The 23,975-nt window shown below is 56.3% G+C and overlaps 2 protein-coding genes across 2 annotated transcripts; one reads left to right on the top strand and one right to left on the bottom strand.

Annotated features, from left to right (window-relative positions):
* Positions 1–511: 511 nt before the first annotated feature.
* On the bottom strand, positions 512–20,199 carry DUOX2 (dual oxidase 2). The gene is given in 35 exon segments (XM_058541492.1): positions 512–1,971; positions 2,284–2,412; positions 2,517–2,672; positions 3,024–3,182; positions 3,420–3,652; positions 4,821–4,974; positions 5,218–5,345; positions 5,628–5,677; positions 6,385–6,484; positions 6,663–6,893; positions 7,056–7,234; positions 7,772–7,855; positions 8,262–8,331; positions 8,894–9,069; positions 10,647–10,740; positions 10,820–11,045; positions 11,990–12,175; positions 12,463–12,665; positions 12,856–12,969; positions 13,196–13,333; positions 13,697–13,815; positions 14,018–14,193; positions 14,786–14,949; positions 15,466–15,568; positions 15,840–15,930; positions 16,365–16,461; positions 16,594–16,654; positions 17,048–17,214; positions 17,370–17,460; positions 17,462–17,572; positions 17,737–17,924; positions 18,507–18,671; positions 18,937–19,022; positions 19,299–19,392; positions 19,876–20,199. Coding segments are annotated over 34 exon segments (4,632 nt in total). The 5' UTR covers positions 19,379–19,392; positions 19,876–20,199; the 3' UTR covers positions 512–1,848.
* Positions 17,470–23,941, top strand: DUOXA2 (dual oxidase maturation factor 2). The gene is made up of 7 exons (XM_058541499.1): positions 17,470–17,591; positions 20,120–20,659; positions 21,760–21,817; positions 22,088–22,222; positions 22,467–22,680; positions 23,005–23,219; positions 23,580–23,941. The coding sequence occupies exons 2-7, from the start codon at positions 20,513–20,515 to the stop codon at positions 23,771–23,773; spliced, it is 963 nt and encodes a 320-aa protein (XP_058397482.1). The 5' UTR covers positions 17,470–17,591; positions 20,120–20,512; the 3' UTR covers positions 23,774–23,941.
* The last annotated feature ends 34 nt before the right edge of the window (positions 23,942–23,975 follow it).

Consider the following 23,975-nt stretch of genomic DNA (forward strand, 5'->3'; position numbering starts at 1 on the left):
TGGTAGTGCACCTGGTGGGGGGCAGGAGGGCTGGAGGCCCATAGGCATGATGCTGTTAACAAACAGATGGATTAATAATCATCACACATTGCAATTGTGCAATATATTCTCATATATTTTCTTGTCAGTACAACTTTCTGGGCAGGTATCACTATCTGACTTCCTAATACCCAGACAAACACTTTAATACATGAGGAAACAGGCTCAGAGGGGTTAAGAGATTTTCCTCTATGGCTACTTAGGGGTAAAGTTGGCACTAGAATCCAGGTCTCTTGGCTCCTGATCCAGTACTGTTCCAGCTCTATCAGAGAGATTCCGTCAGTACAGAGGGTTAGGAACCAAAGGCATTTTGCCTGTCAAAGAGGGGAGAAGCCTGGGGCAGGGATGCTGAGATGGCCTGAAACTCTTCCTGCCACAGGAGCTACTGGCTAGAGAACTCTATGACCCAGCAATTCCACACCTAGATATATACTCAAGAGGAATGAATGCATTATGTCCACCGAATGACAGGTACAAGAATATTCAGAGCAGCTTTATTCATAATTACCAAAAACTAGGAACAATTTGAATGCCGATCAACAGAAGAATGGAGAAACAAAGTGTGGTACATCTCTACAATAGAGTACTACTCAGCAATGGAAAGGAACAAACTACCGATACATATAACATGGATGAATCACGAAGGTATTGTGCTGAGTGAAAGAAGCCAGTCTCAAAAGTGTGATTCATTATGATCAAAACTAATCTGGAATGACAGAAACCAATCAGTGATTGCTTCTAGGGGTTGGTGGGAGACTGACAAGGCAAGTTTCTGGGGTGATGGAAATGTTCTGTATCTTGATTTGGGTAGTGGTAACAGGGGTACATGGTAACTTTAAGATTTATACATTTTGCTGGATGCAAATTATACCTAAATTTAAAAGAATTTAAAGCTCAGCTTTTTAGGAAAGAGCCAATTGAAGAAGGAAAATGAAGGGTCTTAGAGTCAAGTATGGAGGTGATGTCCCAGGTTGGCTCCTGTGTAAGGTGACCAACTGCTCTGGTTTGCCCTGGGACTGAGGGGTTTCCTAGGACAAGAGACTTCCACTACTAAAACCAGGAGAGTCCTGGGCAAACCAGGCCAGCTGGTTACCCAAGTTCTATGGAAGTGGAGAATTAAGAGGGAATTTTGGATCTCTGGCAGAGAGGCTGGACTCTTAGTCCCAGAGCCCAGGGGCTGCTCCAGCGGGCTCACAGAGGGGCCTGCCAAGAGGTCAGGACAGTGAGTATTGCTGGCCAACATGAGGAACGTCATGGCTGGGGAGGCATCTTTGTTCCCCTGTTACTCCTCAGGGTTCCTGACTCTCTAGGAGCAGGAAGTGGTGGGGGCTGGAGGTGGAGGGAAAAGACCTTGGAGACTGAGTTGAGGCAGTTGGGCTGTCCAGCTTCTAAGCATCACAGCTTCTGAGCTGGGCTCTGAGGAGATTCTCACTCTGAGCCCTCTCTTCACATCAGGTAGCCTCACCCCATCCTCCCCAAAATACCTGGGCCAAGAAAATACCAAAGAAGTACATCGATTTTGTGGAAGTCAAACAGAGAGATGGGGACCCATCGGAGCCAAACGCTATTGTATCTCTTCACCTCCACAGTTGTCACAGGCAAGGACTGTACCCTCCTCACTTTGTCTGTCACAACCTGCTGTTGCTTGAGCTGGAGGGGTCTTCTCTACCTTCTCAGAGTGTGGGACAGATGGAGCAGTGAGGGAGAGGCTCTTCCAGCTCTCCAGCTGAGGCCTCAGGTGGATTCTGACAGAGAAACTGCCAGCAGGGCTAGTCAACAGAGGAGAAGCAGAAACCAGGGAGGGCGGGCTCAGAAGTTCTCATAGTGGTGCACAAAGTGGGCCTGGTCCTGCCTGTTGACAAGTTGACAGGCCTTCTCTACATTCTTGGTCATCCCTGGAGGGCCGCAGCTGAACACCCCAATCTTCCGGACCTGTCAAGTGTGCGGGAGGAGTGGTTGCAGAGAGAAGGAGCGACCTGTAGGCTCAAGATGCTCATTCTCCAGGAGGAAGCTGCTTCTCAAGCCTGGCTGGAATGACCAGGGCATTGACCCCAGGCCCTGGGGAGGAGGCTTGAGCAGGGGGCGGGGTCGAAGGGGCTTGAAGCCTTCCTCTAACACTTGATCCCATTCTGGGGCTGGGGGTGGGGGATTCTCCACTCAGGATAGAACTGCAGGGTGCTTGAGGGCCAGGGTGTCCTGGCAGGGGAAGACCAGAGTCCCAGGATGGGTGGGGGTGATACTGACCTGTGGGTGGACCTCCTGCAGGGAGTTGAAGAAGGGCTCAAAGGGGGGGCGGCCAAAGTGGGTGATGGAGCGCAGGCCCGTGAACAGACTCCGGTTCAGCACCTTCTGGAAGTGCCGCTCACAGATGTACTGGGGGAGGGAGTGGAGGAGGAAGGTCACAGTCAGGCAGAGACAGGGTCAGCTCCTAGTCCAGATAGTGGCCCACCCACCCTGCCTGGCCGGCCCTGACGTACCAGCATGGTGGTCCTGAGGTCGAACTTCTCGGCCAGCTGGGTGATGTAGATGTGCACGGACACCAGGCCCTGGCAGTCATTCTCCTCCACCTCCCGGATGATGTCAGCCAGCCACTCAAACTGCCGCTGGGTCCGTGTCACCCAGATGAAGTAGATCTGGGGACACATGGCTGGAGCTCAGAACTCAGCTCAGCTCAAGGTTCCTCCACCCCAGATGCCTTCACCTGAGAGGCTGGGAAGCCCTAGACCACCCACAGACACTAAACCTCTGGCAGGACCCACAAGTCTGATCAAGGGGTCTAACCAACAGATCCCAGCAGAGGCCTTCTGCCCACACCTCCTACCCTCCCTCAAATGTTGAGCATCTGGACAACTGGGTATGAAGGGCCTGGGCAGACCCAGTGCTTAGGAGCCAGGGCCTTTTTCTCTTGCTACTCTGCTATGATGTGAGGGCACAATCAGGCCATCTGTCCCCATCTTTTCAAAGAATAAGAGAGGGACACTCACCTTTTTACAGAGCATTTGGCTGCCCAAAGATGATTTGAAGACCAGGTCTTTGAGGATGGAGGCAAAGGGGGTGACCCCAATTCCCCCTCCCACCAGCACTGACACCTCAAACTTATGCCACTCTTGGTGGCCCTCTCCAAATGGTCCATCGAGGTACAGCTGCCAACAGAAGGGGGAAATGAGATGAGCCTAGCCCTGCCCCAGCTCTGAGGCTAGAAATGGGGCTGGGGGGACAGGAAGAAGAAGGATACGGAAGCATCCTAGGCTCTTCTGAGGTACCCCAGCCCTCTCCCAGCCTGGCCTTGGGGTGGCTGGAGCTTCTAGTCTCAGGGTGGGGGAGGATGGAAACCCTCTGCCAATGCCAGAGGCCCAAAAGTGGTTCCCAGTGTTGGGCACCTTCGGGTATATGGTGTAGCCGTCGCCCTTCGGGGATGAGTAGATCTCCCTGAGGCGAGTGGTCCAGGGCCCTACTGCCCGGATGTGCAGGCTGAGCGTGTCCTCATGCGGCGCGGAAGTCAGAGTGAAGGGGTGGTACTCGTTGGTCCCCAGAGCCAGGCAGGCGATCCGCACCCACTGTCCTGACTTGTACTCAAAGCCTTGGGGCCGCTGGAACTGCAGGTGGGTCACTCCTGGGGGTCATGGGCAGGGAGGGGCAGGGGTCAGAAGGCTTGCTCTTGGCACCTAAAGACTGGCAGGTACCCTGTCCTCTCCACACACCTGAGGCACAGGGAGGGGTCACATTGCCTGAGCAAGTGGGGCTCCCGGGGCCGCCTTCTCTGTTTTCTGGGTAAACCAAGAGCTTGGCTTCTCTGCTCCCCTGTTCTAGCCGTTTCCTCTTCTCTACTCCTTCTTCCCATGAAAAGCCCAGGCCCAATACCACTGTCCTGGATACCAGCCTACCAGGCCAGGGGACCTTGGGTTCCCCAGGGACCATCTTAGCGTTTACGACACCTCCACTGTTTGAGGGTTGCCTTTGTGATGGGCCATATCTGCACACCTACTATACTATCATTTATCTAATTTTTTTCTTTAAATTGACTTACTTTTTCAATTTGATTTACCTTGACAGGAAATCTTAGCTCACTAACGTAGGTGGAAAACCATCATTATGTGCTCTAAATAGAAGGCGTCACATCTTATCAAATTTTAGCTGGATACTGTTTGTTGCCCGACCACAGCTAAGCTTCAGGCCTGTTCTCTCTTTATTGAAAAAGGGGCTTCATAAGTACTGGAGAGTACAAAAGGCATACGAAGACCACGCTGAGACTGTCCTTTAGTAATCGTGATTGAAATAAAGTTAAAATGAGGTTAATCTTCTTACCATGTGAGTCCTGGAGGTTAGACGGTCCCATGACACCTAAGATCATCTTCTGCCACCCTCTACAGTGATGCAAATCCCCACTTTGGCCAACACTGACTCTCAACAACAGACCCTCGCAATCTGGGCCATCTGCCTGTCTCTGAAGGGGGGTTATTCTGAGAGAAGGGATGGGAGAGGGATACGTGGTTCCCTGCCCTGCACCCAGGCCACACACGTGGGGGTCTTTCTTGTCCTTAAACCCCTCTGTAGGCACTTTCAGCTGCCTCTTCTCATAGTCACTTCTCACTGTCTGCAAGTCCTCCTGGGGGCTGGGCACAGCCCTGCCTAGGGCTGCATTTGCATCAGGAAAGCTGCAGGGATCCCTGAGAGGCTATCAGGAGTCAAGATGGAGGTCAAGAGGCCTGGGGAGCTGTCTCCCCACATCCCATGAGTTGACTTCTGGTGCTCCCCACCTGGGGTCAGGCCGGGCCTGATACCTGACGGCAGCAGCTCCGCCTTCACCACGCTGATCTCCACCTTCTTCCGGCTCAGGCTCACCAGCTTGTCCCCCACATAGATTAGTGCCGGGACCAGGAAGTATATGTAGAAAGTGGGCAACTGGATCAGGGCGAAGCTGCCGTGGATGACAAGCTAGACACATGGCCAGTTAGTATAGCTTAGGCCCAGCCAGTCCCCCTTCCTGCACCTCCCTTGCACAGACACTTCCTGCCTGGGCCCTGGGCCTGGGCTGGGTAGATGGGGATGGCACAGGCTTCAGAGACTGGGGTCTCAGATCTCAGGGTCTCAGTGGGTCCAATTAAGCCTGCTACCTCCCCCTACCATGAGTGTTCATCCCTGCTCCATGGCCTGGCCCTGCCCAGAGAAGTCCCTCACCAGCACATAGAGCACAACGTAGAGGTGGTGGGTCAGCCAGAAGCCCCGGAAGCTGTGGCGCCGGAAGTGGTGGGAGGCAAAGACGTACATGATGGCCAGGACCAGGAGCAGGAGCACCCCTGACATGCCTGGGGGCAGAGGCGAGGGTCAGAGAGTAGTCTAAGGACCTCGGCCTGGGCTGAGAATACAACAGAGCATTCCCCCCATTCTGCTCTGCTTCCCTGACCTCCCTCATCCCTCCCTGGTCCCCAGAGCAGCTTGCCTGAAGGAGCTGCAGCTGGGGCTTGTTCTGGAGGCTAGAAAGGGACCTATAACCACTATAGACAAGTGCGTATTCATGGGAAGATGAAGACAAAAGCAGAAGTCCTCAAGCAGAACCCCCAGACCTCACATACAGCCCCACTCCCTACCTGGGACTGTCTGGAAGAACCACCAGTAGAACTTCTGGGGAACCTTGGACCTGTGGGGCAAAGGCACATGGAGCCTCAGGCTGGGCAGGAGGGGCTCCACCACTGTCACAATGTGGCTGTTCCTGCTGGCCCTGCATACTAAGGTTACTGGGCCTCCAGCCAGATGGCCAGGAATCCTTCCAAGGAACATGGCACCCAGCCTCCTGTAGTTCAAGCCTCTGCTCTCTCAGCAATTCTCCCTCCTGTGTTATCCTGAACTCTCCTACTGTGGCTGACCTTTGCTTTCTTGAGTTCTTGGTTCATACTCTGTAGGCTCCATGAGGGCAGGGCTGTGTGTTTGGCTCACTGCCCTATCCCTAGGCTCAAACAATGTCAGGCATGCACTCAACGCCCATTAAGTATTTGCTAAATGATTGCATGTATCTTGGCATCTCTACTCTCTGGCTCCTGGATGGACACATAAGACATGCTCCATAAATGTTTGCCCAGTGAATGGCTGGTAGGCTGAGATGGCAAGCTGTGTGTCAGGCACATGTGGGAAAAAGTCTCCAACTTCATCCCCCAAACTCCTTTCCTGGCTAGTCATGGCCAGCTTCCTCTCTGAGGTCAAGAAAGTCACCTCTCAGCTTCCCCAAGGGGGCTAGCTTCTCACTCTCACTCAGTGAGAGAGTAGAGTACCTAGGGCCATCTATTTCATTTCTTTTATACCCTTAGGCCTGCCACAGGTGTCCCAAGGGGGACCCTCCCCAGAACTGACCCATCATTCACAAAGACGTGGGGGAAGACGCAGGCCAGTAGACTGAGGGGACTGACTGAGAAGATGTAGATATTGACCGCGTGGCCAGCACTGTGCAAAACTGCAAGAGACAGACCCTGTTAGAGATGCCACCCAGGGCTGACTCCACTTCCAACCCTGGGGGCTCAGGGAGGAGAGATGGAAGGATAAGGAGCTCCAGTCTCCTCACTGTCTCCCAGAGCTCTCCTAGCTAGACCCGAGGGATGCAGCAATGGGGAGGATGCCTGGGAGCCACGTACTGGCCAGGACAACAGCAGCCATGGCGATCCAGCGATGGAAGTCCACGGCGGCGTCAAAGGGCACGTAGCGGTTGAGGAAGGTCTCCCGCAGGAAGGTGATGAGGTTGCGGCACATGGTGAGCAGGATGTAGGAGTACATGAAGGAGATGCTGGCGGCTGTGCCCCGTGACAGGATGATACCCACAAGGGTGGTCTCTGCAATTTCTGTGGGTGGCGAGGCAAAGGCGTAGTCTGGGGACAGAGTTGGGGGTGGATCAGCATGGCACGGAGGCCGGGGGCCTGGGCCTGAGTCAGAACACCTGGGCTCCCCCATCCAGACACTGAGCAGTGGGAAGAGCCACCAGAAGGCTCTGCACTTCCCCCTTCTCACTACCTGCAACCTGGAACTCTTACAGTAAGAACGCTCTGCAAACAGGCCGACACAGATGGCTGAGAAGATTGTGGCGCACATGATGTGCCGCAGGTAGTTCTCCACGAAGCGCTTGTACTGCTGCAGCTTCTGGGCCAGGAAGCCCCGCTGCATCTTCTCCTGCAGTGCCTCCGTGTACAGCCGGGGAGGGGGCACCACTGCCCTGCAGCAATGGGAGGCAGAGTGGCCGTAAGATCGGGGCACCCTGGCCTCCCCTAAATGCCACCCCACGAGAAAGACTTGGTGACCTGGCAGGGGTCAGGATGGGCTACAACAGATGAAAGAAAAAGCATTTTGGGGGCAGACTCCCATTCACTCAAACCTTTACCCCTCATCTGTATTTGCTCCATCCACCCACTCTTCTGTCTCCCCACTACTCCACCTCTTAATCTCCATCTGTTCTGCCCTTCCCTCTTCCTGTTCCCTGCACAGGCCTCACTGCTGTGCCCAAAGCAGGCAAGAGCCAGGAGACCTCCTACTGCCGTCTTGGTGTTGCATCTGGGTGCCAGGACCCTTGCCTGAAGATTAGGGTGCAGACGTTGAAGAGTCATTCGACTCCATAGCCCGCCAATCAGGTCAGGAACCAATGGAATTAGACTCAGGATGGTCCCTTCTGTGTCAAGGCAGTGTGGGCAGGGCCCAGAGACCATGAGACTTCTCCCCATGTCTCCTTGTGCCCAGCAATCTGGGAAACACTCACTTTTTGCCAAACCTCTTCTTCAGTCCAGGGCCTCCCGGCTCTGGGGCTTCCGAGGCAGGAAGCCCCCCTCCCTGGGGGCAGGAGCTGAGAAAAAGAAATTGGGGCTTGTTCTCTCCCTATCTTTGCAGCCAGGAGAACTGCCAGGTCAGAGCCTGAAGGGGCAGAAGTGGATCCTGGGATTATCCCTGTCCACAGAACCTGCCCATAAAACTGGTCAGAGAAAAGCAGGCAGAAGAAAGGCAAGGCAGAATAAATGAATATGCTCTGCTCATCCATTTTGTAGAATGATTCTATCCTGAAGGAGCAGGCTCTGGAGTAGCAAGGGGCATGTGAGGCAACTGGAATTTGAGCTAGGACCAACCATGCACTAAGAGCTACTTTCAGAGGGCAAATCTCTGGGCCCAGGGGCTGACTCAGCCAGCCCTACTTCCTTCATTTCTCTGCAGGGGGCCTGGCCGAGGGGACCCCCCAATGCCCCATTTCTGCTCACCGTTCCCCAGGAGTCTTAGCGATGAATGACACTCGACTGCTGATGTTTGGTTTAAAGATGTCTCCAACACCTGGAGTGAAGAACAAGAGACTGGACAGGCTTCCCCACGAGGGCGGTAGGGTGGGGTGGGAGACTGTCCGACCTTTCCCCCACTTCCACTCCTCCAGAAAGGCTGCTGGTACTTGCCAGTGACTCGCTCCAGTCTTGTTACCCACACTGCCCACCCTGAGCACCCACGGTCCACGGGGCAGCCACTGCTAGTCAATGTGGCAACTCAGTGCAACCAGGAAAAGGGACCCCCTCTGGGCAGATGCAACCTTGCAGATCCTTTGTGTAGAGAATAGTGCCTCTTCCTCTGGCCAGACACATCCCAGACCCATGAGCATGACTTGATGAGCAGCATGTAGGCTGGATTTCAGCCTGCCCCTCGGCCCCTCACTGGGTATCTTTGTGCGGTGCACACATTGCACGGCTGTATGTGATGCCCTTGATTACACGTGCCTGGCTCTGTACCAGGCACCAGGGACTAAGAGAGAAATAAGACCTGGGTCCTATCCACCAGGAACTCTCATTTTGAAGACATGCCCCTCCCTGACTCTGACCATTCCTCACATACACACCTCCACCTCTACCTTTGATGCAGAGCTGTGTACGGCGGAGCTCGCTGTCATGGTCCCGCAGCATGAAGTGGAAGTCCTCCCATGTCAGCTCCTCCTTGTCCTGGAAGCCCGATTCCCGGAACATGGACTCCACCACCTCAGCCAGCTGGGCCTTGGACAGGCAGTTGTTGGAGATCTCGATGAAGGACCTGGGGGAGGACCAGAGAGAGAGCAGCCTGTCACTGGCACGGTCAGGTTCAGGCAGGTGCAGGGTGAAGCGAGCCCCAGATTATCTAATGTGGTTACCAGTGACCTGGGAAATGGTATTGAGAAAGTGTTCATCCAGCCTGCAGCTGACACTAAGCTGAGTGGGGTGGCCACAGGCTCGAAAAGCAGAACAAAATTGAAAGTGACCTTGACCAATTAGAGAAAGCAGCCCTCAAACAGGGGGGCCTCTACAGCTGGGATGAATGTCCACTTAGTGCAGGGATGTGTCAGGTGTGCCATGGCCCTGTCGCGGGGCACAGACAGCCGGGGAGAGGAGGAAGGAGGCAGTGCAACGGCTGCTGCTTCCTTGTGACAACACCCCTGGGATATGGGCAGGAGTTTCTCCACACTCGATCTGATAGCACCCAGAGGGGCAGCTGCAGCGGTCGTACTCTTAGGTTGTGCTTTGGGACAAAAACAAACCATGCCAGTTTGTATGAGTCCAACAGAAAAAGACCTTCGTGTGCGTGACACAGCAAGCACTGCCATCACATTAAAAAAACACATCGTGCCACTGAGACTGAGTAAGATCCACACTGAGTACAGGACGAGAAGGTGGGAGCTCAGCCCTTGGGGGCAGGGACCCTCTCCTAGATTCCCTAGAGCCCCGCCCAGGCCTGGGCCTGCAAAGGCACACCCAGCGAGGTATGCACTGCAATCAGCTTCACCCTGGCCCTTTGAGAAGCCCAGGTCCAGTTGTGGTATCTGGACTGTGAGAGGGATGTGGTAGTTAAGGGGAAGGCGAAATCATGCAATGCAGAATTAAAGGGGTAGAAAAGTTAAAAGGATCTGGGTTGTTTTATGCATTGTATTTATTTGTTTGCTCACTTATTTCATCCCATTCAGTTAACTATGTACTGAATGCCTGCTATGTGCCAATCACAGTGCAGAGGAGGTGGATTCAGTGGGAAACAAAGAGAGATATGAACCCTGTCTTTGTGGAGCTGAAGGGGACTGTGTTACTGGAGCAGTGTCTTCAGGAATAAGAAGTCTGTGAGCTAAAAACTGGTCTTTACCAGCACACCACAACCAGAAATGGCTTAGGAAGCAGGAGGAGAGACAGGTTGAAATCTAGAAGAATTCTCTGTGTTTCTCCTCCTGCCTATTGTGGTGATTAATATTGGAAGGGTGACCAAGGTCAGCCATCCTCCATCCATCCATTATGTACTGTGTAAAGCACAGGGTTAGGTATGCTGTGGAAGCGTTTACTAAGATCCAAGGGTATCCAAAACGGGTTAGTGGACTTTTGTTATTGGTCATATTGGTGTTAGCTGTTTTTTTTCAACTGGGGAGAATTTTCTGGCTGGAGTTGACAGTGCAGATATAGACCTTCCTAGAGGCAGGGGCCTGGCCAGAGAAACTTTTGAAGCTGGATGCTCTGCGAGTCTAGGATGCAGTATCTAGGACACCTCTCAGTGCAGATGGCCACATAGCCTCCTCGCCTACCTTCCTCTGACTCGACTTGTTTTCCTGTTTAAAACATCAGGAAGTCTCAGGACTGTAAGGGCCCACTCCATACCGCATCATAGTGAAGAACTCATCCTTGGAGAGGAAGCCATTCCCATCAAGGTCATACATGGTGAACATCAGGCGGGACTTGTCCTCTGGGGAGCCTGGGAAGAGAAAGGGGGATCCAGGTCACCTCTCTGCTGAAAGACCTCTAGCTCCTGGGATGGCCCACCATCCCCCTACCTTTCATGAAGACCACCAGGATGTCCAGGAACTCCCGGAAGGACAGGTAGCCATTGCCGTCTTTGTCAGCCAGAGAGAACATGGACTCCACAAACATGTCCTGGGGCTTGAGGCCCAGGGACTCGGCAAATTCGGCCCTGCTCAGCTCGCACATCAGGGCCTCCCGCACCTTCTGTGAGGAGTCCAGGGGCAGGGTCCCTGCGTCCGCCTGGTCGATGTCCAGGACCTGCACTCAGGCAGCAGCAGAGGGAGGGAAAAAGAGAGGTGATGCCTGGGCTGGAAGAGTTCAGCGACCCCTCACATCTTCTCAAAGACCAACTCAGAAAGGGTGAGCCCTGGTGGCTGCTCCTGGTCCTGAGATATACTTCTGACTTGGGCCTCTGCTCTCCGATAGAGGGGGTGACTGGAATTTCTAGCAGCCGGCCCATTTTCTCCCTGGACCCAAGAACCAGGAGCTTTATACAGTAGAAATGGTGCTGGGTCTAGAGGGGGAAAGGGATGGAAGCAGGGAGCGGCAAACCTTGGGAATGCAAAGTGAAAGAGCCTATACTGGGACAGAAGATGTCACAGACATAGTGGACAGGCAGGAAGAGGCTAGGGATATGTTCTCTTGTCAGTTCAGACAAGGCTGCCATGTGCCTGATTTGGTCTCTGCCCATTGTGCAAAGACTTAAAAAGTCATATACATGTGACTACCATTTGTTAAATGCCTACAATGTACCAAGCGCTTGAGCTAAACACTGTACATAGAACAGTGTTTTTCGAACTTTACAGTGTATCAGAATCCCCTGGAGAGTTCCTGATTCACGGGTCTGGGAGTGGGGGCTGGGGATTTGCATTTCTAATGAATTCCCAGGTGAGGGTACCGCTGATGGTCCAGGGGCCACACTTGGAGAACCACTGATGTAGACTATCTCACTGAATCCTCACAACAATCCAAGGGGATGGATCCTATTTTAATCACTATTTTATAGATGAGGAAACTGAGATACAGAGCAGAGGTGATGTGACTTCCCTAAGGTCACACAACTAGTGAGTGACAAAGCCAGGATTCAGCCAAGGCTGTCTGTCTCCAGCCCATAGAATGGAAGCTTAGTTCACTCCATGTCTGGCTTGGTTCCCTCCCACCCCTGGGTAGGTTTCCATCTCCAAAAGGCACAGCCATGGCACCTGGGCAAAAAGGTGTCTGAAGAAGACCTCCAGGATGCGGCCCCGCTGCTGCTTGGTCACAGCCTTCCTGAACAGCTCATTCTCACCCATCTCAGCCACGTCGAGGCCCAGAGTCCAGCGCACACAAAAGCCCTGCAGTTGCTGCACAAAGGTGCCCCGCTCCTCCTCGGAGTTGAACAGCAGCACCTGGGTGGGAGGAAGCCTGTGCCAATGCTCGGAGCTTGAGCTGCTGGTTCAGCCTCCCCTCAAAGGACCTTGGGTTGGGGGAAGGAGAGAAAAGCAGCTCCCATCCATCCAGGCTGGGGCCAGGTGAGTGGCCCAAGGGGGTCAGAGGGAGGGTCAGGTTGAGTCTGGGGACCTCTGAAAGGAGAGCCTCTCCCCCGTGGCTGTGGAGAGGGTGGCCTGAGAGGACTTGCTATGAGAGAGGAGATGCGTGAGGGCAGCCCAGGCTAGGGAGGCGGGATGGGCCGTACCAGGTCATACTCCTTGGGGATCTTGAGCAGCAGGGTGCGGCGTCCGTGGTTGCTGGACAGGATGAGGTTGACCTGCTGCAGAGGCCGCAGCTGGACAGTGCGGAGCACAGAGAGACGCCTGTCCAGGACCTGCAGACACCTGTCTGGGAGCAGCTGGATGGTGATGGGATAGCTCGTCTCCCTAGGGCCTGGCCACTCCATTGCTGGGGAAGGGACAATTGGGCAGAGCAGTTCAGCAGAGACACCTAAACCCCTGCCCTCAGGCCAGTTCCACTCTACCAGTCTGAGCAGGCACCCCAAAGCCTGGCTGTCCCCTACATCTATAACCTGGCTCTTTCTCCCAGGCCCCCCAACTGCCCCCTCCCTCCCTCCCTCCCCTCAGTCCCATCTCACCTGACACTCCATCTTTAGCTGCTTCCTTCTTCATACTCTCTTTGCCTCTCCTTTGTAGCTTCCTACGCTCTCGGCCCCGGAAATGGGCCACCACTCCAGCAATAAGCAGACTCACTGAAGGGCATCAGAATGAGCCAGTGGGGAGGGGAGCCCCTTGCCTGCAGCTTCACTGGGCTTTGGCTGCTGCCCCTCCCTTCCTGAGGCCCCCGGAGCCCAACCTCAACTGTACCAAGGAACTAGCCCTACAGGCCAGCAGGTAATGAGGGGAAGGGACAGGCTTTGGGGGCAGGGTGGGGGAGAGATAGGAGAAGAGAGATGGGCGAGGGGATGAAGGGCCCACCTAGCGGAAAACAGCAGATAGCCACGATTGTGATGCCAAAACCAGGACCACTGCCTTTGAAGTAGTCAGACACGGTCAGGGGCATACAGTGGGGCAAGCCTTCGGTTGTGAGCTGCCGGGGCTGAGGGCAGGGTGCGCCTGAGGGAGAGGGCACAGAAGGCCTCAAAGCCTGAGGATCCCACTCCTTGGCTAGGCATCCTTCCCCTTTCTCCTATAAAGGACCAGATACCTTCCTCCCTCACAGGCCCACCTCCCTGGAATTTGTTCCCCTCAAAAAGTCCCCTTCCATATCCCATCTCTCAGCACCCACTCCAGCTTGACCACAGGGTGCAGCCTGCAAACTAGTTCAGTCCTTTCTGGGGGAGGTGGCCTAACGCAAGCCTCCCAGCCCAACACAGTAGGGGCTGCCTGGCACCAGGCTCTCTGGACAGCACCAAGTGATCACCCCAACCTTGGTCCTTTCTCTGGTCACCATCGCTTGTGTTCTCCCAGGCCCCCTACCTGGATGCCAGATAAACACATTGGACTGCAGGGCACTGGGGTCCATGTTGGTGACAGCCACCAGCACATCCTGCAGAGTGATGTTTCTGATTTCTGCAATTTCCTCCTTGGAGAACAGCCTAACTTGGAGAAAGCCAGGAATTGTTGGGATGGGAAGGGGATTCAGGCCTCCAGCAACCTCAGGCCCAGGGACTCAAATGAGGAAAGAAACCTAGAGGGAGTGGTAGGCCAGCTGGGAACCAAGAGCCCTTGGAGGCTGTTCACAGGCAGAGGGTCTGGGGCCTAGGCTGAGGCAGAGTCTGAGGTGGCGGCAGGCCTTACCCATTCCTGGTGTTCTCAAACCAGTAGCGGTCACCATCCCGCAGCCGCAAAAACTGGTCGAGAACAATGGCACTGAAGAGGGGCCCAGGGTCTCCGTGGCTCTCCAGGAGTCCCCCAGGGAGCAGCTCCAGCCGGGACAGGTCCTGGTTGTACAAAGCAGCTGTGGCCTCCAGCACCTGGGACACCAAAGGAGGTGAAGAGTGTGTGCGCACGTGTGTGTGTGTGTATGTGTGTGTGTGTTGGGAAGGGCAGCCACTGTTGCCCCATCCCTCGAACACAGAACCCCATCAGCTGTCTGGCTTGCTACTCAGACCAAGCCAGGAGGGGGTCTCCTCTTCCTAGGCAGCCTCTCTCAGTTGGTGGCAAGTCTGGTGGGAGGAGCAGTGTGTGCCCATGGTGAGACCACTGCTAAGTACCATATCCTGTGACCATTGCTACCCAGACTGCCTGGCTCCAATGATAAGCAGCTTCAGGTCACTTAACTCATGGGGAAGGACCCTGCAGGAATAGGACAGTGGCACCCAACCCAGGAGCCACCCTACTGGAATGGTACAATGTAATAGTGAGGAACATACTCTGAGTCAGATGGCTAAATTTAAATCCTGCCTCTATGACTTACCAACTATGTCATCAGTAAACTGGGAAAAATGATAGTATCTACCCTATAATGTTCCTGATGCTGATTAAATGAGTTACATATGTAAAGGACTGGAACAGTATCATCACAGGAAAGCATTAGCTGCTATTATTATCATTACTGTTCCTGACCTGGGGGTCCACTTTGGGGTTGAGGTCACTCCAGTTCTTCGGGGTCTCCAGTCCCAAGGCCAGCAGGGCTTGACTATAGCTGGGCAACCCCATATCTCGGCCACGTTGGATGCTGCTGGCCACGTAGTCTGTGCGGGAGAACTTGCCAGGTCCAGGCCAGTAATCTAAGGAGAAAAGACAACCAGGCTATAGGTTCAGCCCCTTGAATTGGGCTGTTGGCACTACCCCCGTCGCCCCCAGCACTCCCACATGTGCCCATGTTGACCTTGCCTTGGTGTGGGGTCAGTGTCACCCTGGGTGATCAGAGGCAATTTTTCTGGCAAGACTCTTTCCCTGAGGCTCAAGACTGTTCTAGTCATCAAGCAGTAGATTCCTGTCCTTTATCTCCTTAACTTCAAGACAGGGCTGGATGAAAACCTTAAGAGAACTAAACACCAAGAGATCGGGTGCTACCCCTCCTCCCACATACTCAGATACAGGTAATTTAGAATAAAAACAACACTAGACTGTAAATTGAGAACAAAAAAGTTCAAAGCTCATTGTCTTCTAATAGTTCTTTGCAGTGTCTGTATCTGTGTTCCTGCATTGTAGGTACCCTAGGTCTGCCTGTTGATTAACCCAGCAGGGTCCCCAGGCCCCCCAGCCTCAAGGCCCCCATCCCCTCTGATTCCAGAGCTCACCCCTCAGATCTTCAACCACTATCCTGTCCTCCAGCTCCGAAATCTGGGAGGCCATTCCCAGCAGCAGCTGATTCACTGCCTGGGCACTGTTCAGATTGGGGTTCTGGAAGTAAACAACACACTCAGGTAGGCTCTTGGGCCTCTCCCCAAAGCCTAGTCCCCCTCACTCTGGACCAGCGCAGCACCTCAGGACAAAGGGCCCTTGGCCAGTCCTAGACTCTCTTGAGTCCCCAGGTAATTTTCTGATCACTCCACCCTTCATCTCCCAATACCCTGGAGCAGCACCACCGGAGAACTGGAATTGTTGCTTTTCCCAGCCTATGTGACAAGACTGACCTTAACCCACCTCCCCCTGATGCTGACCCCAGGCTGACCTCCCGAATCCAGTAGCTATTGCAGACCCTCAGAGCTGGGGAACTGCCAAAACCCTTGTTCAGGATCCTCTGGAAATGACAGCTGGCATTTCTGAAATGGATAATCAAGGATGTGGTAAGGGAATTCAGGGTTCTGAATCCCTCTGAGATGGGGTTGAGTGGGGTGAGGGACTAAGCACCAGGACTGAACCTCCTTGAACAGAGTAGGGATTTGGCAATGTGTGAGGACTGAAGGTAGAGGTTGCTCTTAGTCCGCACAGGGTGGGAGGGGAAGGAGGGAAGAGGGTGACCCAGCTACTAGACAAATCCTGTTCTCAGCAACTGAAGTTCAGCCATTAGGAGGAGCTGCGGAGATTTCTCTAAGACTGAACCTTCTATCCCAGGGTCCTGTTTCAGGGCCCCAAATTCTGCTTCCTGTCCCCCATGAAACTGTGGAGGTGTATAAAAGGCCCCAGGTCCCCAAGGTAGGTGATTCATCACCTCTGCGAGTGCTGTGCCTCTCCTATGGACCAGCCCCTACCTTACCTCATGTAGACACCAGGGGGCACCATGGTGGAGAAGAACTGCTCTGAGGCCGCCAGGAACTCGGGAGAGATGCTGGGGTCCAGGAAAGGGCGGTACCCTGCCCAAGGGGATAATGAGAGATATCGGCTTCGTACCTCCATGTGCTCCCATCACAAGCACCCACCTGTCTTCTTTCCCCTATAGTTCCTGACCCTCCCCCCTCAGCCCAGGTGTGCCCCAACGCTCTCACCTGTATATTCTGGGGGTGTTTTCCCCAGGAAGCTGGGCAGCCACTCATACAGGGCGATGTTCTGAGGGTCAGAGAGAGGGGAAAGGGGAGGCCAGCGCTGGAGCTGCCGGGCTGGGAGGAATCTGAGCCCAAGGAAGGCTTAAGCGAGAGATGAGGACCAGGCAGCGGCAGTCGTGAGGGAGGCCAATCAAACAGGAGAGGTGAGAAGGCCTGTCCCCCACAAGGAACAGGGGATTGGGGCAGGGGGGCAGCTAAATAATAATCACAAGCAAAATCTGGTGTATAAGTAGCGCTTTGCGTCCTGATCCTTTTCAGGGCCTATTCCTAGACGTTAGCTTTCTAGGGAGGGGTGTCCTGCTGGAGAAGGACGTTTCTGGGTGGCAGTTGTCCAAGGACGGAAGGCTCTGCGAGGGAGCGGAGTCTCCCTGGACCAGGACGTGGGGGAGGGGCTGACCTGGTAGGTGGCGATGACCCTCTTGCGCGCGTGCTGGAACAGCTCCTCGTCCCCCCAGCTCGGGTGCTGGCGGGCCAGCCTCTGCGCGCACAGGTTGTGGTAGCGGAACCAGAGCAGGCCCAGCGCCTGCAGGAAGGGGTCGCGGTTCCCTCGCTCCGCCCCGAAAGCTGTATGCGACGCGGGGACGCACGGGAGGAGATGCGCGGCGGTGTGACCAAGGGGAGCCCAACCCCGCAGACCCCCAGCCAGCCCTCCAACGAGCCCTGGGCGCGCCCTGCCCGCTCCTCCCGCGCCGCGCCCCTGCCCGGCCCCGCGGCCTCACCGTACAGCCCCTGGGGCCCGCGCTGTCCGGTGGCGGGGTCGGGCGCCGTCCACATGAGCAGGGGCTCCTGCGAGTCCCGGGGGAAGGCGGGGGTCGGGTCCCGACGCCAGCTGCCCCCCGGAGAAGCTCCGCAGCTCGTCGCTCCAGGAGTGAGAGGAGCCATAGATGGCGCTGCCGTCCAGCCAGCCTGTCACCTCGTTGGTCTGCGGGGACACGGGGAGGGTAAGCCGGGGTCGGGCAGCTGAGGCGGGTAAGGGAGGGCCAGGGCCAGGCGTGTGTAGGTGGGTGTGGGGGTGGGAGCCTCTCCCCACCCGGCCCTGCCAGGTCCCGAGCGCAGCGCCCCGCCCCGCCTCCTGCCTCGTCTCACCAGGTCCCGGGGGTTGTTGGGGCTCAGTCCGGTCTTGGGGTCCCAGCGGCTCCTCTGGAAGGGCAGCACCACGTCCCCGCTCCGGTCGGGGTCGAACACGGGGTCTCCGGGCGGGATGTGGATGTTGAGGAACTCGGCGGGGCAGCCGGGTCTCTCCACACTCACCAGGTCGGAGAGCACGTGGTAGCCTGCAGGCAGCGGGGTGCAAGCTGGTTAAAATCGTCACTCCCCACGGCCAGGGAGGACTCCAAATTTCTCAAGAGCCAAAAGGCAGATTTTCGTGTCAAACTCCGACACCAGCTCTGCGGTTTTTCCTATTTTGAAAAATGATGATATACTACCCTCCTCGCCCACGTCATAACGTTATTGTGAGAACCAAAATAAAATAATTAATAAAAGGGTTCCCCCAAGCCAGTCCCCCGTTTTCTAACAGATCCTGCCTCCCTCTCCCTCTTGGAGGGAAAGAGGTTATAATTGGGAGGAGAGCCGTGGCAGGGGACTGAGCTCCTAAGAACTATAATGGGGGTCCAGTGGCACTCCTGGGTTTGGAGTAAGAGGTAAATGAAAGATTAGGGGAGCTAAAATCCCTGAATCGATACCCCCAAATCTCTCCGAGATGAAGAAAGGCTCGAAGTGCTGCTTGGTGGGGAGAGGAGGTGGCTGGGAGTCTCCAATGGTCTCCTGTGGACTTGCAGAGGGGCCTCAGGGCCCCTCTCAGGCGCTGAGCTAAGCGCCAGGTCAGTCCCAGCGTTTTCCCACTTTGCCCTCACCAAAGAAGACCCCCAGCACGGTGCGGTTGCGGAGGGATGGCAGCCCGGCTCTGCCGCGAGTGGCGGCGTCGCTGAGTCGGCGTGGGTTGGGCAGCAGCGGCTCCTCCAGAGCCTGATACACGCCGTCCGCGTAATTGGCTGGTACGAGGCGCTGCAGACGGTAGCCTGCGGGAAGCAGGGAGCGAGGGTCCGTGAGAGCACTCTGTTCCCAGTAAGTCCACAGACCTTGCCCTACTCCTCCCTCAAACCCCCCACCCTCACTGAGGAGACCCATTCTCCCCGGGGCCTCCTGGCCCCAGGAGTGCATAGGAGCTGGCTGCGCAGGCGGCCGGGCGGCTGGCGGCGCGCTCTCTCCGTGTCTCCGCGCCTGGTCTCCCCGTGCCCCTGTCCTCCACTAGCCACCCTCTCCCCCCGGGGCCACAGGACGCACCTGCAGAGCCACGCTGGTGATGCCTCAGGTTGTTGAACCAGCCGTCATAGCGCTGCACTTCCCAGGGCAGTGAGGGTGCATTCTGGCTACCTGTGGGTCAGCGAGTCGTCTCCTCAGCGCTAGCCTTCCTGCGACACCCTCGGGGACCGGATAGCCTCGGCCCTTGCTTCTCCGGCTCGCCGAGCGCCCCCAACCCGACCCAAGTGGCGATACCTGCGCGGCATCGGAAGTTTCCAATCCGGAAGAGCCGCGCAGTGATCTGACCTGATCCTACAGCCTCTGGGAGGCGCTTACTTGCCCCTCTCCCTTCCCGCAATCCCAGGGGTACTGGGTGACATCTCGAAGCTAGGAGTGCCTGATACCTACCTGCTGGTTCCAGGGATGCAGTCAGCAGAGCTCCCAGGAGCACAGAGGCCAGTGCCTCTGGCCTCGCGAGGATCATGTTGACCCTGCGGCCTGGGGGGTGGGAGGGGATATGTGAGGGACACGGAGCTGGCGTCCTCCACGCCTACAGCCGGCACTGGGGCAGGAGGCTCCGGCTGTTTCCACTTCTGGCGTGAAGCTTTCAGAAGCATCATCCAGGACCCGCACCCGCACGCCACTCTTTTTAGGACACCTGGCAGCCCTGTAGGCACTGACGCTAGTCCCCACTTTCCACCCTATTGAAGAACTAACGCCGACTACAGGAACCCACAGGGCATAAGTCCTCCGGGGCGTGTCAGTCTGGGGCAGGACGTTACCTCCAGTCTCCCAGGGCCCGCCCAAAGCCTCGAATCCCCACCACCAAAACCCCCAGGGACTGCTTCTCCTAGAGGAGACAGGGAAGGGAAGGGGCTAGTGAACTGGGAGCTGGAGACCTGCAGCCCCTCAGAGTCCGCAATGAATGCCTGTGCATGGACACGAGGGATGGGAAGATCAGGCCCCAAGCTCCGGTACAACCTCTGGTTTAGGGCCTCCGTCGGGGTCAGAAGTCTTTTTTCCTCTTGGAATCCTCAGTCTCCCCGGCTACACTCTCACCCTCCTCTCTGGGTCCTTTGAGGCCAGCTGCGCGGTGTCCACTTAGGCCAGACCAGCGCCGGGTGTGAGCGTCTGGACCCGGGGCTCGCCTCCTTGCTGTGGAGGCGGGGCTCCTTCATTTGCATAGCGACCTCCGCCCCTCATTTGCAAGATCTCTTCCCGTTAGGACCCGGCTGCCAAGCCCCGACATCCGCTGGGCACGCTGTCTACTCTGCTATAAAAGGGGTCCACACGCAGAGCGAACTCGCGGACTGCGAAAGTAACTGGCTACAACCAGTGAGAAATAATTCTACTCTCCCGCCTATCCGACTCCGCCCAGGCCAACCCAGGGCACTTGAGGGCAGCCAGCCGCTGCGCTTCGCAGGGGCGAGCCTCTCAGGGGCGAGCCGAGGGCCTTAGACTTGACCAGCCCATCGAGTCCTGTCCTCGCACGCAGGGGGCGGGGTAAAGAGAAGTGCATCCCGGCCTTGGACGCCAGGGACGCGCTCTCCCTGCTTGAGCAGACTCAGCTCTCCCCCTTGCCAGCCCACCCGCGCGCAGCGCTCAGCCGTGTTGCAGCATGACTCTGTGGAATGGCGTGCTGCCTTTCTATCCCCAGCCCCGGCATGCTGCCGGCTTCAGTGTCCCGCTGCTCATCGTCATTCTGGTGTTCTTGGCCTTGGCCGCCAGCTTCCTGCTCATCTTGCCTGGGATTCGTGGCCACTCGGTAAGGGGGTGCTAGGAGCTCAGGTCTGGGGGTGGAGGGCGTCTGGGCAGCTTGTCTCTGGAGGACCCAGGACAGGTAAGACTGCAGCAGGGGCCCCCATGAATAGTCAAACTGAAGCAGTGAACCAGATGAGCATAGGTGGAGCAGACCCAGAAGTCTGGCAGCAAGCAAACCCTTCCCAAGGACAGGGAGAGGTCCCATAAAGACATCCTAGAGACTGACCCCAGCTGGATCATTCAGGAGGATGCTGCAGAGAGTGAGTGCCCAGCCCACTAAGCCTGGGGCCGATTCTGGTCTTCATGTGTTGTGGGGGCCTCCGGCCTCTCCCCAGACAGCAGCTCCACTCCCATCCTGCCTTCTGGGTGATGACCTTCAGACCAAGAGAACAGAAACCAGGAGTTCAGACTGCTGTGTTTCACCTATGCATCGGGTTGAGACACATGTGTATGGGTGCTTCCATCCTAAGGACTCAGAGACTCTGGCACAGGATTCAAAGTTGTAGCAGACTGGGTACTTGTCCTTAGAGTCCCTTCTCTCCTAGAACATAAGTTGTCTGTTTTTCAAATGTAAGAGGACCTAGCCACCCTGAGTCTTGATCTGTGTCGGTTTCCTGGGTAACTGGTGCACCTAGGCTGTGTTCCCACCTCTTCTACTTGGATACCAGAGCCTGGGGCCTCTCTCTCCTGGGGGAGGTGACCCCTGCCTGCCTAGTACTTCTGGACTCACTGAGCCTCACCACAGCGGTGACCCGAGCAGTAGGTGGGACCTGGACCAGAAGCCAGATAGTTGAGGGAGTTAAGGTGGTGGGAGGGCACCAGGCAAAAACAGTCTGGTTGCAGGGTAGACTGGGAAATGGGGCTGGGGTGGAGGAAGCGCATGGCCAGAAAAACATTGGAAACGCCAGTGGCTCAGAAGGACTTGCAGGAAAAACAAGCCTGACTTCAGCCTCAAAAGGTCAAGAATGTACCTGGGAAAAAGGTGTGGGGCAAGAGGGGGCAGTTCCAGGGGCACTAAAGATCTGGGTGGCATGGGGTCAAGGGAGGTCTTGGGGACTCTGGTTGGGCAGTACCCAGGCGTGACCCAGGTGCCTGTTCCTGCAGCGCTGGTTCTGGTTGGTGAGAGTTCTTCTCAGTCTGTTCATAGGCGCAGAAACTGTGGGTGAGTGTGTGGTGCAGCTGATGGGGAGCGGACCTGGGGTGAGGAAGGAGGTGGGCAGAGGGCACCTGGGAAAATGGAGAACTGGGCTTAGTTTCCTCCTCCCTCTTCCCATTCTCCAGCTCTTTCTAGTGCCCACTCTTCCGCCCTTACCATATATACCACATTGGACCCCTAGCCCCTTCATCTCTCTGTACAGTGCCCCAGTCTCCCAATTCTATCTCCCCAGTCCTCTCCCTGACCACCACCGCCCACCGTTGCCTCTCCCCACAGCCCTGCACTTCAGCGCAGCGTGGTCGGTGGGTAGGGTGAGCACCAACACATCCTACAAGGCCTTCAGCACAGCGCGCGTGCAAGCGCACATCGGTTTGCATGTGGGCCTGGATGGAGTTAATATTACACTCACAGGTGAGGGGACTGGGGCGAAGTGAACTTCTGGGGTTGGCAGACCCCATGGTTGGGGGAGTGTGGCGGGGGCAGCGGGAGGATCTCTTAGATCTCACAGGCTCAAATAGCTTTTGGTCCTCATGGGTTTATGTTTTCCCCAGCCACCGTGAAACCCATTTCTCTCGCACCCCCACTTTCTGTCTGAATCCATTTAGTTGCCTGGTCGGGGCTGTGCGCAGCCCCATGACCCCGCCGCCCTCCGCAGGCACCCCAGTGCAGCAGCTGAACGAGACCATCGACTACAACGAGTTTTTCACCTGGCGTTTCGGCGAGAACTATGCCGCGAAGTACGCGGAGGCACTGGAAAAGGGGTTGCCGGATCCGGTTCTCTACTTGGCCGAGAAGTTCACCCCGAGCAGCCCCTGCGGGCTCCACCGCCAGTACCGCCTGGCGGGACACTACGCCAAGGCCATGCTGTGGTGAGCGCTGGGGGAGGCAGCATGTGTGTGCGTGTGTGTGTGTGAGGAGGCTATGAGCTGGAGGATACGAGCTGCAGTTAGAGGCGAGGTGAGAATTACTGCTTCGCAGGTCAGAAGGTTACGAGGTCCGCACAGACCGTCGGAATCCGTAAAGACCTAGCAGCCGCTGGGACCCGGCTATCCCCTTGGGGGTTCCTCTGCGCCTCCGCCACCCCATCCCCGAGCTTTTGTTCTGGGGTAGCGACATAGAAGCAGCACGGCTGTGGGAACCCAGGCGGGCTGAGAGAATCCGGCTCCCAGCGCAGCTGGTCCCTCCCCCCGCAGGATGGCGTTCTGCCTCTGGATCATCTCCAACGCGCTGCTCTCCATGCCGGTCCCGCTCTATGGAGGCCTGGGTCTCCTGATCACCGGCGCCTTCGAGCTCTTCTCTGTCTTCGCCTTCGCCACCATCTCCACTGTGCCGCTCTGCCCGCTCCACCTCGGCTCCTCGGCGCTCACTACTCACTACGGTGCCGCCTTTTGGATCACGCTGGCCACCGGTGAGGACTGAGGAGACGGCTCCGGACGGCTGGGGGTGGGGACGGGCTTTATACCGGCGTGCGCTTTCCAGTTTACAAAATGAGTTCACGCATATCATCTGATTTGCCCCTCTCAGTAGTTCGTAGAGGCAGGCACAGTTATGCCCATTTTACAGATGAGGGGAGGGGTTCGGATCTTGCACCAGTTAGCACGCGAACCCGTGTATCGTGTAATCCTGATTAGAGGTCTTTCTGAGGTGCGTGTATGTGTGTCTCGGGGGAGCACATGTGATGGGTAGCCTCCAATAGATGGAGGGGGGCAGGCCGGGTTCTGTCCCGGAGCCCTGACCGCCCCCTTTCCTTCCATCCACGCCGCCGCAGGCATCCTGTGCCTCCTCCTCGGAGGGGCCGTGGTGAGTCTGCACTACGCTCGGCCTAGAGCTCTTCGCATCTTCTTGGACCAAAGCGTCGAGCACTACGGTAGCCAGGCGAAAGGGAGCTCGCCTCTTGTCCTCAAAAACCCACTGCATAAGCAATTCGAGACCTCGGATTTAACAATCAGTACTAATCTGTGAAGAGGAGTCAACCTTGGTCTCCTACCCCGCCTCGGTCCCCCTCAGGCCGGGAAGCAGTGCCCGCCGGGCGTGGGCCGGGGGAGCTGCGGGAAGGCACTGCGCTACCGCCACCGAGGGGAAGGCGGACGGTCTCAGATGTCCCTCCTGCACCTGGGAGTCTCCCAGGGTGAGCTGTAAATAAATTTTTTCCTTTTTAAAAAAA

The sequence above is a fragment of the Diceros bicornis genome, chromosome 5, assembly GCF_020826845.1.
Source record: "Diceros bicornis minor isolate mBicDic1 chromosome 5, mDicBic1.mat.cur, whole genome shotgun sequence".
NCBI lineage: Eukaryota > Metazoa > Chordata > Mammalia > Perissodactyla > Rhinocerotidae > Diceros > Diceros bicornis.

Excerpts from the sequence above, each read along its gene's own strand:
- DUOXA2 (XM_058541499.1), top strand. The coding sequence starts at position 20,513 with ATGACTCTGTGGAATGGCGTGCTGCCTTTCTATCCCCAGCCCCGGCAT. Across the intron at positions 21,818-22,087 it reads CATAGGCGCAGAAACTGTGG|CCCTGCACTTCAGCGCAGCG; the intron begins GTGAGTGTGTGG and ends CTCTCCCCACAG. Across the intron at positions 23,220-23,579 it reads TTGGATCACGCTGGCCACCG|GCATCCTGTGCCTCCTCCTC; the intron begins GTGAGGACTGAG and ends ACGCCGCCGCAG.